Raw genomic sequence first — 12,456 nt, 5'->3', positions numbered from 1 at the left:
TACTTATTATGACCAGGACGGTTAGCTGTTATTATCAACCTTCTTCAATAGTGAGTGCATTTTCCATGGGTAAGGGTGAGGAAATACTATTCAAACGGTACACAAGGATTTTCATGTAATCCCACACAGCATACCTTTACAGCGGCAGCAAAAACAACAAATACAAGAAAATAAATACTCAGTAACATCAGCCTTCTATGAAAAGAAATTCTCACAAAAAAAGAAACAGGCAAAGATATGACCTTTGGAAACACACCCTTCAAAGTACACATAACAGCACTGTGGAATTCTGCTGTAAAGCAACCACAGGGTACAAAAATATCTTTTTGAGATTCTGTTTCAACAAAAGGGATAAAAGATAGATAAAAATACTACTTTCACTTCGGTGACCTACAAGAGACCCAAAGTCTTTTCGCTAGATCTCGGGATGTTTGAGAACTTTGTAACCAGCATCATACTAATTAAATTAAATAAAGATGTCTCGATGTAGTTCTCATATTTTCTGTCTTCAATAATTTATTTTTGGTGTTTTTTTCTGTCACATTCAGTGAGCACAATTGTTTTCCGAAATTGAGAATTGGGGTATTTAAAAATTTCGTAGGAAATTTTTTTACAGATAACTTAGTAAAGGAGAAATGCATCATTATTTGAGCCAATAATGAAGCCAGTAGCTTAATATTTACAGTCCAGAAAACTTTTTCAAAAATTGTGAAAATGGCCAGTACTGAGAGCCCATCGAGATTCCCAACCGGCCACAGTTCAATAAGCTTAGAGGTAAGGACCTGAGGATATATAATATTATGATACCTATCTTTCATAGAGTCAAGTAGATGTGAGCCCTGAAAAGTCTTCAAACGACTCAAGTTCAAGAAAGCTCCACTTGGTCATCTACATAGTCATTACCCCAGCACGATACCAATAAGTCCTCCCCCCCCTCCCCCTCCTCCCTTCAAAGTGTGCCGATCACATTCAGAGCATACATACATACAAAATAAAATACACCGATGAACAGATTTAGCAATGCAGGGAATACCAAAGAGTAGAAAATGTTCAAAGAGGAGGGAGAAATATTAAAACACCTACCCAGTAGCCGATAGCTCTCAACTCATTGTCAGCACACGGTAGAAGTCCCAGAAACTTGTAGCGATCTATGAGTAGTGCTGTTTCCTTTTCATTGAACTCCTGGATCTATGTGAGGAGGAAGAAAACAAAGAAATAAAAAGACTGATTGATTTACTTGTTTTAGTATGAGTTTTTAACTCACCGAGCACCGCTCCCACAGCATACGCGGGTTCAACTATAATTGACTATAAAAGTAAACCCAGCAGTTTAAAAATGCTTGCAAATAGCCCCAGTTGTTTAAACAGGATATCGACAAGCTAGTTCTTAGTGGTTTGTGTATATTCACCACTTTTAGTGCGAATAAACAGATTATTTGTCCAACAGACTGAACAACTGAAAGTAAGGAACTTCCGCGCAGTTTGTTGTCGAAGCATGGCACGGCGTAGTGCGTCAAAGTTTATTGAAACTCTTGATAATTTTGGTGAAAATTTAAGTGACAGTGAAGTATCAGATAGATAACTTCATAAAGAAAAATGTGAATTTGCCTAGCAGTGATGAAGATGATTGAGAAAATGACATTAGACCTACATCTAGGTCTAGACCAAAACATCGTCTATCGATCGTGAATCTGACTTATCAGCGAGTACGCAGCCGGCTGGGGATGATGATAGATCTAGCCCCAGTACTAAACTCTAGTTCAAATCAGCCCTCAAAGTGGAGAGATGATATATATAATCAGACTTGGAACATCTAATGACAAGTCTAGTTCTAGCACTAGCAGCACTGACAATGAAAACACTTCTCAGCCTGTCACCAAGGAAGATCTAGATCTATATTTTTCAAAATTTTTCAAAATTAATTACCACTTACATATTGTTCAGGCTACTTTACTGTACACACAAACACACACTGCCACAACCATTTTGTGTAAGTTTATTAGATTTCTGCTGTGTCACATCATTTCCTTTTTTAATTTTTTCTGGGGCAAATTTGTCCAAACTGTCTGTCCTATACATTCTTTGGTCATTCATCCTTCACAGAATGTGTTTATTGTGTCTGTTGAACCCATATCTTATTAAACAGAACAGAAAATTTCAAAGAAATAGCAGTTCATTTCAATTTTTTAATGAATTTTCAAATAGTGGGGGAAATGGGTGGTCCCCTGGGGCTTGGAGGCAAATCGGGGCGTGGCGTGGTGCTCAGTGAGTTAAGGCAGTTGCAACACAATTTAAGAGCTGAAGATTAGAGGTGTTACAAGGGAGTAACAAACATAAAAAAGAAAGGAGAGATAAGGACGATAGATGTTTGATAGGAAAGAAGGAGAAAACCACACCAGAGCACCTGCCAACCACCCACACTGACTTCATTGCTCTACCTGATAACTAATTAGAGTGGCAAAGAAAAAAAAACGAGAAAGCTTCACTGGTTTACCTAATTGCAGGATATGAAGACGTTGTTAATTCAGAAAGTGATGACATAGGCAGCATCAGAAGCCGAAGTTTGACCCAATCTAGTTGTTTCAAGTTAACTGACAGCAGAGCAGGAATATTATGCACAGCGGCTAAGACTTTTCCCCCAAACCAGGAAAGTCTCGAAGGAAGGAGAAGCTTGGGGAGAGGGTGAGAACTGAACTTATGTTCTCAATATAGTGTATTTTGGGCTAGAGCGGGTGTTGTGGTGAGATCATTAGAGAGGTTTCAAGAAACCTGCGTCCTAAATGATCCAAATACAATTTTTACAATCCTAACAACAAAAAAAACTGTCATAAAAAGAAGAGCAAAGTCCAGGTCAATTATCTCCAAAAGTATGCAGCAAACTGCTGGGATGAGGCCAAAAACTAATCATAAAAACTTACCTTTTCAATTGTGGATGTTCTTCTCTTTTCAACCTTGATGATACTCGCAAGATCTCCAACTTGAGACTCAAATGACAAAAACTTGCTCCAAATATCACTGAATAGATAGAATAAATCAAATTTCATCCATGAAATTAGTAGATTTCAGAACAACTTGAAATTGTCCAGTTAAGTTCATTTTACATCGAAATCATGAATATGTCTTGAAAGAAAGAAGGGGAAAAAAAAAGAAGAAAGATAGCACAATTGTATTCAACCCTTCTTTTAGAAAGTCTGTACCACAATGGCAAAAACAAAGATACACAGACTTCAATAAATATACATGATAAAGTAACAACAAAAAATTAGAAATGCACACAAAACCCTTCGAGCAATGCTCTGTTCTCTTCCCACTATAATGAAAGAATACAATTAGAAACAAGAACAGATGAGCAACACAAAAAAAGCAGAACTTATACTCGGGCACCTACAGAAAAAGAAAATACCTTTTTACCCTTTGGTTAGACCCGGGAAATTCAGAAAAGACAGTAGCTCTAAAGAGCATATCATCATATATATGTGTCAGGGCGGAGTGGAATCAGGCGCTCGTCAATTTTTAGGCATGTGGAGTTATTGGTATCATCCGAAAGCTGATTTATTTGCCTCACTTCCAATGAAAGAAATATCCATCTATCTAGGATAGAAGTCATGATATTTGCGATTGAAGGAAGTGATGTAGCCTGGTTTCAGAGGGGAAATTAGTGAGAAAATGGCCGCCAAAGTTTGGTAACTCCAACACCGGTAGCTAAAGAGTCTTTGAAAACTGGAAACTGACATAATTTGTGCCTTTAATCAATATTTTTCAGTATATTTTTCAGTAAAATTCACACCCCTATACTACTATATACTAAAATTCACATGGAAATGTCTTTTTAAATTGATGTTAAAGAGGCTACGCCAAAAAATAAAAATTAGATGAAAATGTCCAAACTGGCGAGAGAATGCCTGTTTTTCCAATTTCGTTATTTTGACGAGCGCCTGATTTCATCACGTTGCCTCACATATACTAATGCACTCGTGGAAGGACAGAAAAAATCAGAGAGCAGAAATACAAAAAGTACAAGATAAAGACAAACTTTATGCAATTGTCGAGAATAAACAGTCAAAGTTTTAAAAAGAGCAAAAGGATTGTCAGGCATAAGAAAATCAAAGAATTTAAGCAGGACTAACATTTAACAAGAAGGGCGATTTCAGCAAATGGGAGTTTTAATAATTACACTTTCAACGTGATACTTTGCATATTTGTGCTCTGTATCTCTAGTTTCAAAATAACACATGCAGCACAACGTTTTCTTTTTCCCAATCTCTGCAAATACGATAGATAAGTAAGCTGAACCAAACAGTAGCAAATACTCACGTAGACTTTTCAGGCAGCAGTTGATCTGACGATAGAATCCTCTCAAATAGAACTCTTGTGTTGTTGTCCTCTACAAAGATAGATAGAAAGTCACCATGTTACAAGAAATGTCTTTGTTTTAGTAAGCATTTTACAGTACTTGCAACACAATTAGGTCATATTAGTGCTAAAGATTACAGGAGTGATAAGAGAGTAACAAACACAAAAAAAAAGGGGGGAGAGATAAGATTAATAGATGTCCGATAGCAAAAAAGGAGCTAACCACAAACCAGAGCACCTGCCAACCACCCATATGTTAAAAGAAAGACATCACAGCTAATCAGAACATCAGCATACACATTATATTCATCAATCTTGTCACATGAGATATCAAGACGAAGAGTATAGCAAGTGGGCAAGCATTCTGTAAAATGTTTGAGCGCCTCAGAAACAGCAATGATACACTCCTATAATTTTCAATGGGCCAAGAGTATTCTTTCTTTAAACATTAGAATGACAGAAGGACAGAACACAATTAGAGCTTTTAATTAACCATCTGCTACCAAAAGAAAGATTGGACCAATCTGTGATTTCAAAAGACAGGACAATTCAACAGATTGTGGAAAGTGCAGTACTAACTGATATGTGGGGTTTTTTCTCACACCGGGACATAATAGGACTTCAGGGCTTTCCTGTCATCTTTCTTTCTCAAAACTCGGCTGGACCATCAAAGACAGTTGATGTGCTAAGACAAACAGTAATGCAACCCCCCCATCCATATCAAAAAGCAAACATACGAGTACCTAGCCTTTCAAATAACGTTAACTAATAAGCAAGTGCTGCTGCTGGCCACATCTCTTCTTTCCCTTATGTACAGTATTTTCTCGTATGTACAGTGTCTGCCCCATCCCAAACCACATGGTTTCTCATCAACCTCCAACAGCTGTCTATATAGAGCCATGCCTAAACTAGTTGAGTATATTCCAGCAGCGAATGATTTCATTGCCATTACAGTGCTTCCATCAGCTGAAGCTGAAAAGTAAGGAAAATTCTACAGGGGGTCTGGGGGCCGCAGAGGCCCCCAGCAGGGTCCAGGGACAGCATCCCGGGTGGGGGATCAGGGGGCGAAGCCCCCGAAGAAATTGAAATTTAGTGCTTTTAGAGGGTTGGAAATGGCATTTGGGAGCCTGTTTGAAGATATTGCATACAGCCCATAATATTTATTTTTTCACCAACATTTTGTCTTGTTTGACTTCATCGCCAGCATATCTTTCCAATGCTGGAAATGTTTAAAAGCAGGTTCCCCTTTCATTGCTACCATAATTCAATTAATTTGTAGTCGCACCATTGACAGCAGGCAAACCTGGGAATAATGAATAGATCTAGATGTACCTTCAAAATACGGTTGCGCAGCGTATACCCACATTTTTTCTAAATTTTCATGTCTGAAAGTCGCCTGTCACAACCTCAGAACACCACTTCGAATTATTCTTGATTTTATACGCGGTGCTCACTATGGACGGGATCGGCCGATCGGGTCGATCGCCCGACCCGATCGCCTAAAAAACAAACGTGTTTGTTTTCAGTTTCAAAGCAAACACGGTTGTTCGACCGAGTCGGGCGATCAGCGCAATCGGCCGATCCCATCCGTAGTGGGCACGAACGTATCAGCATATATTTCTTTCATCGCGGCCCTTATATTGCGTTCACGTGCCGTAGAATCTTCTAGCTAAAATTTGCAAAAGCTTCTTTCCGACAGTAATTTTCTGTCTAAGATCAAAATCAGTCTTGATCAACGCGCAGATTTTCCAGCCGCGGCAACAATCCGAAGATAGACAGAAGGAATGAGTGAATGACAGAAAGGAGGAAGTTGGCACAAAAGGTTCGCCAGATTTTGATCCATCTGCAGGTAAAAAATGTACTGCCGACCAACACGCAATGAATGCATGGGACTGGGACATAGCCGTATAATGTCCGATTGCAGGAAATGCGCAATTTGGCAGGTTTCTATAACGTTAACTTGTTGCCGAGAGAATTACCGTAAATATCCGCACCTTATAACAAGACGATACGGAGGCGAGTACGGAATTTCGGCAGTCCTGCACTGTCGCAGTTTTTTTTACGGAGGGAGTAGATAATGATGGAGGGGCAAGTAGTGAACTGGCAGAAAGTACGGATTTCCGTAAAAATACGGAAGAGTGGAAGCATTAGTTAGTTAGTAAAGTTCTTATTTTTTTTAAAGAAACATGTAAAACCACATTTTATCACCTTTTGAACTTTATTCATGCTGATTAAACAAATCGTTATACACATGTTGTGTGCTAACAAAAGTGTAGAAATAAAACAATAAGTAAAAAAAAAACCTGCCATTCAACAGAATAGATTGTCAAAATCACCACCCATTCGTCATGAATCAATATATATAAAAAGGGCTAAATCCTAAACTTAAGCATGAACAGAAAAATACCAGCAGATAAAATTCAAAACCACTTGGAAGAGAAGAATGGGAAAAGTCTTACCATTGAGGTGTGACATGAAGTCAATGTAACAAGCAGCGTATTCTGGGTTGTCCCCAAACCTTTTGAGACCCAGCTCAAATATCTTGAGGGCAATGTTCTTCTCCTGAAAAAATAACACGAAGTACAGTATTTTCATTATGATATTTAAAGTAGACAAAAACAAGATACTAGTTGCCCAGGGGCCCAGAAAGGTAGTTATCATCTAAAAATAATTTGTCAATCAATCAAACAGTAGGTCTGATCATTATATTCTATACATAATCAAAGGTCATCATAGACCAATTCTCTTGAAGGGTATATATAAAGACATCTTTCTTTTTCCAATTCTTTTAGTCTTATACCATAAACTTTAAGCATAGACAACACTATAAATTACCACACAAAAACTAGTCAAATACAAAAAACAGTGAAAAATAAAATCGGAAAACGACGCATTGTGCCAACTCACCACAGAGGATTAGTTGACTGTTGAATGAATACAGGATAATTTTTTTTTTTAAAACAACATATAAAACACAAGCAATATCAGTATGACAGCTTTCAGACGAACAAACACAATGAAAAGTCCTTAAGCAAGACATATTAACCAGAGCTAAAATATAAAAACTAATCCCCCACTACAGCCACTAGATAAGGTGAAATTTAAAGTTGTTTTTGTTTTTTCTTTGTGGTTTTTTTTTTGCTTTACACTGATGTTTATGTAAAGTAGAAAACAAATCTCACGACAGTCTTTAATCTAACCCCCCCCCCCCCCCCCCCATTTCATTACAGTAGCACTCCATGAAAATCTCACAGCAGTGACTAATGTTGGCTTTGTTTTAAACCTTCCTCAGACTCACCTTACTACAGTAGTACTCCATGAGAGCCGCAGAGACGTACACATGGTACTGCGATCGTGTGTCTTCCCGAGCAGCTTTGAACACATTTCTTGCCGACTTGATTCCCTCAGCTCGCCGTGCAAACTTCATATACTGGATAAATGCCTGCAGGCAAAATGAAAATATGAAAATACACAAACAGTTGCAAACAAAATCTAGAGAGTCAAAATTGCTGTTCCTATTTTTTATTTCTTTTCACAAACATGAAAAGACAGAGACAATATAAGAAAACAGAACAAATATTGTCAAAGAATCCAAAGCTATTTCTTTTCTCTATAGCATCTAGACTATCATATAAAATATATAATCGTCAGCCATATATACATACCTATGGCAATCCCAAGTGAACATGAACACCTTTGAGTGTGTGTGTGTGTGCGTGTGTGTGTATGCATGTGTGTATGTTTATTCTTAAAGCGAGAGTACAGACACAATCCCTCTACCAAGGAAGATTATCATCACTAAGGTATAAACGTATAAGGTGAAATTTGATTGTGTACGATTTCTGTAACTATGAGCCGTGTCCTAAATTATATTTTACACCTGTTACAGTACACTATCACATTTTATGCGTCCAAAACAGAACAAAAGAAATAGAAGAATAAAGTACACATAAGTAAGAACACAGTTATATAAGAAAAAACAAAATCAATATAAAAAACAAAAAAATCCAAGTTCATACCAATGTGGGTTTGATGTCTTCCACTGCCAAGAACTTCTTGTATATTTGATGAACCTTCTCAAATTTGACACGACCCTGAAAAGCAACAAAATTAACTTAAAATTTTTTTTAAAATCAAAAATGTTTTAGCGTTAGTAGAGGTTTTACGGCGCTTGCAACTGTATAAGGTCATATGAGCGCCAGAAGATAAGAGGTGTTACAAGAGAGTAACAAACATAAAAGAGAAGGAAGGGAGATAAGGACGATAGATGTTTGATAGGAAAGAAGAAGAAAAACCACACCTGAGCACCCGCCAACCACCCACCAAAAATGTGCGACAAGAGCCAAAAGAACAAAAAAATATTGCTTTAGAAATTTCCTCAATACAAGTAAGTTTGAAAGCCAGAGAGTGAACAACAATAAACCGATAGAAAACAGCTGGCAAAATACATAAAGGACTGACATCACCATGACAAACAGTGCAGGTGCAGCAACAAAAGAGGGAACAAAGTAGAGTAACTGACATGTAAAGAAAGAGTTATCACACGTGTGGAGTGTCACAGAAAAAAGGACAGGAATTTATCAATCAGGGACTTGTACCTTACTGCACACTGTGCCAGCATTGTCACAACTTTTTCTATGACCAACATGTAAGTACCGCATACAATAAGCACAAAGAAAGGCACTATAATCCGTGCTACTGAGAAGGAAAAAAAACATGTTTAATGAAAAGATTCTCCTTTTATTTTCAGGCTCATATTGAAAATGTAATTCACAAAGAAAAATGTCAAGAGTAGTTCACATTAAGAGAAATCAGTAGCAAAATATTCTGAAATAAGTATTTCCAACAAGACTGCAGAAATGAAAAAGATCAAATACACCTCAATCATGCACAAATGCATTATAACAAATTAGAATACCTCTTCAAAATCTGCATATGCAAAGTAAATCAGCATATTTTTCTTCATGAGGGAGTTAATGGCTCTTTCATAAATGGCAGCAGCTTCATCAGCAAACAGTTTCCCAGCATTCTGGTCCTGAAAGATATAAGAATCCCGTATAAATCATCTTTCCACATCACATCTGACACATAAACTTTTTATATCAAAACTTGTGAAAAATTGCACTGCACAGAGAAAGCCCTCACAGTGAAATCAGAATGATTTGGTAATCTATTCTAGCCTTGAAGAATCTTTTTTAGAGTCTTGATTCATGACTTTTCCAGACACACCAAAATGATTTTTTTTAAAGTATAACCCAGACACTTGTAGATATATTAACACTATTTATGATGTGATTGGCTTTTGTATAAGGACTGCCACCATGGGTCAGTGTTTTAACATAATTTCTTTTTTAAAATCTGACTGCAAATTTAATAAATAACAATTTGCATACCAAAAAACATCACTTTAAAACATTTTGAACCCCATTGGGATGCTTAAATTTCAGCATAATTCTAAGAGAATACAGCAAGTTACACTGAACCGCCCCAAAAAAAAGAATCACATTGCACAACTGTAAGTAAAAGCAGTTTCTTTATCAACTTCAGCTGCTTTTTAAAAATATTCTTTAGGCTTTAACCAAACATCTGAAAAACATTACATTACAAATCAACTGCTTAGTGGAAGACTGCCATACACTATTTTGAAAAGTGACATATCACAGTCTTACACCGAGCAGTCAAAATATGAAGGCACAAAACAACATACTAAAGTAGAAAACAAACTGTTCTACTTTCACTTTTGTAAATGTCAACAGAAAAAAACCCCCTCTAATGTTTCCATCTACTTTCTCAAACAAAAAATGGAAGCTTACCCCTTTCTCCATCAAGATTTTGCTGGACTGGTCAAGGTATGACGCTGCTTCAATCCAAATGTCCGGGTGGTGACCCAGACAGAGTAGACACTGTTCGTAGGCAAACATCACTAGGATAGAACCAAGGGCGGGGGTTAAAAGGGCACAGAGGGATCAAGCGAAAACAATGGTTATCGAAGAGCCGATTAACGCATAGCAGAAACAAACAAAAAAGTTGCCTGTTACCAACTTTCAAAATATGATGCACTGACTTAAAAAATCAATTACAGTAGTCTCCGCCTAAGATCCCATTGCTTATGGTCCCGGTTCGTCTAAGATCCCGCTGTTTTGGAAAAACAGAATTTTTACTATATAAAAGTCACCCCTAAGATCCCGTTTTCCCGACCATTGTTCTCGTCTTTCAGTTTTGCGCTCTAAATTCCTAGACAGACTGGTGCCCATACTCATGGACTGTCTGATCGCCTCTGCGTAATTAAAAGTTGTTTTTTTAATTTGGACGGTGTGGTCACAACACAACGATTTATGATGCATCATGACATGGGCGGAGTACTCCGATAGAGATGGAAAGCTATAAACTTTTAGTGGGGGCATTGCTTGAAGCCAACTGGTACCCACCTGACATGCTATTTTTTTTAAAGCCCCAAAAGCCCCATCCCCCACCCCCAAACCAAAAAAAAAGGGAAAACTAATTTCTGAAAAACTTTTAGTGCCCAGGAGTCATGTTAGTTCATTTTAAAGTAAGGGAAGATCATCGTACAGATTATGGGCCTGACCATGAGTTACTGTGGATTCTTCCCCCTGGCCATTCGGTTAAGATCCCGGTTCGCCTAATATCCCGCATTTTCCTTGCTCCCAAGCATCGGGATCCTAGGCGGAGACGACAGTATTTCCTTGAAGTGTGTCAGCGCAAGTTCATTCATGCATGTATGTGTGTATTTGAGCAGTAAGTATATCTGCATTTTTGAATGAGAATGTGTGTGTTCATGTTTGTGTACCTATATATATATGCAAAGACAAGCATGAGCGTCTGTAAGGGACTGTGACAAATGTGCGTGATGTAACGCCTGTATTTGAGTAGCTTGTTCACACATAGGCAAAAACATTCACTCTTTCAATACCATCTAAGTCAGTGTAGCTTACACTGACTGCATTGCTAACACCTTATCAAAACAGTAACATAATTAAACTGACTGATAATACAAATAACTATTAAATCTATGTCACAAATGGGAAGTGGCAACCTACTTGTATCAGCAAGCCTGTTTTGGTGAATAAATTACTATCATTACTGAAAAAAAAACAACTGAATGCTACTAGGCAAAAGAAAACTATCAAATCTCGGACAATGTAAATCCCTTTCAGATACACAGGAAAGGGCCTAAACCGAGGGAATAATAAGCAAACTCACTCACATAACTGCTTGCAAGCAACTTTAAACTCAGAATGGATGATACAAAATCTTGAAATTAAATTGACAGCTTTCAACAGAAAATTACTCTAGTGCTAGAGTTCTGGTTTTCGGGGATTTTTTTTTCCTTTTTGTTTTACTTTCAGATCTTACCCTTGTGTGGTGGGGGGAGAGAGAATCAAGTAAAATGTCATCCCTAGACTAAATAAGAACGAACTGTGACAGTGGAGAAAAAGTTATAAGTTGTCTTCCTAATGACCTCCACAACTTCCAAAAAAAGAGAAAAGGGTGATAATGCAAGGGAGAAGGGGGTGGAAGGGGGGGGGGGGATAATAGAAACAGCTACACAATGGGAAGTGACAGATACCACAATACCTCTCTTTGTAATCACACTCTGATCTTCTGTCCTCAGTGGATTCTTCTTCTCCCAGGCAATGTACCTTTTCCACAACTCCACCTGAATGCATTCAAAGAATAACCATGGAATCTTGCGTAGCCTACTGCACTGCACATTCATTATGCAACAATGAAAATGACATACAAGCTGTAAGCACAACAGTACTCACACACAAGAAACTAAGAAAAACTCTCAATAACAACTTTAAATCAGCTCTTGAATAAGAGCATTTAACTTGGAAGATAAAAACCCTTTACCAAGGCCCTAGAACTTAATCGACAACATCCTCTCCATCTTTTCATCTATAACAGAAGACTAATTAGAGCAACTTGAACATTTTGTCAATGTGGTACTTCAAAAAAACATGTTCATCTACTACTCACAGCAAATTATGACAGATGTCTATAGGCTAATACTAACTTAGTCAGCAATGAATTTTTTTTTTCAACAGATAGCATGATTCATATAGCCAGCTCATCATAAAAA

The 12,456-nt window shown here is 37.6% G+C and overlaps 1 protein-coding gene across 1 annotated transcript in view; it reads right to left on the bottom strand.

The window, feature by feature from the left end:
- LOC101847285 (cleavage stimulation factor subunit 3) overlaps positions 1–12,456 on the bottom strand; it is a 47,133-nt gene that overhangs the window by 8,352 nt on the left and 26,325 nt on the right. Inside the window, exons 9-17 of the mRNA XM_005106959.3 lie at positions 11,949–12,030; positions 10,166–10,275; positions 9,271–9,387; positions 8,372–8,446; positions 7,651–7,794; positions 6,812–6,914; positions 4,314–4,383; positions 2,918–3,014; positions 1,084–1,188 (exon numbers count right to left, since the gene is read on the bottom strand). Of these exons, the coding sequence (XP_005107016.1) occupies positions 1,084–1,188; positions 2,918–3,014; positions 4,314–4,383; positions 6,812–6,914; positions 7,651–7,794; positions 8,372–8,446; positions 9,271–9,387; positions 10,166–10,275; positions 11,949–12,030 (903 nt within the window). The remainder of the gene's footprint in view (positions 1–1,083; positions 1,189–2,917; positions 3,015–4,313; positions 4,384–6,811; positions 6,915–7,650; positions 7,795–8,371; positions 8,447–9,270; positions 9,388–10,165; positions 10,276–11,948; positions 12,031–12,456) is intronic.

The sequence above is a fragment of the Aplysia californica genome, unplaced genomic scaffold (assembly GCF_000002075.1).
Source record: "Aplysia californica isolate F4 #8 unplaced genomic scaffold, AplCal3.0 scaffold00566, whole genome shotgun sequence".
NCBI classification, from domain to species: Eukaryota; Metazoa; Mollusca; class Gastropoda; order Aplysiida; family Aplysiidae; genus Aplysia; species Aplysia californica.
The sequence above is the reverse complement of the archived record's forward strand: the minus strand, read 5'-3'. Positions and strand labels throughout refer to the sequence as shown.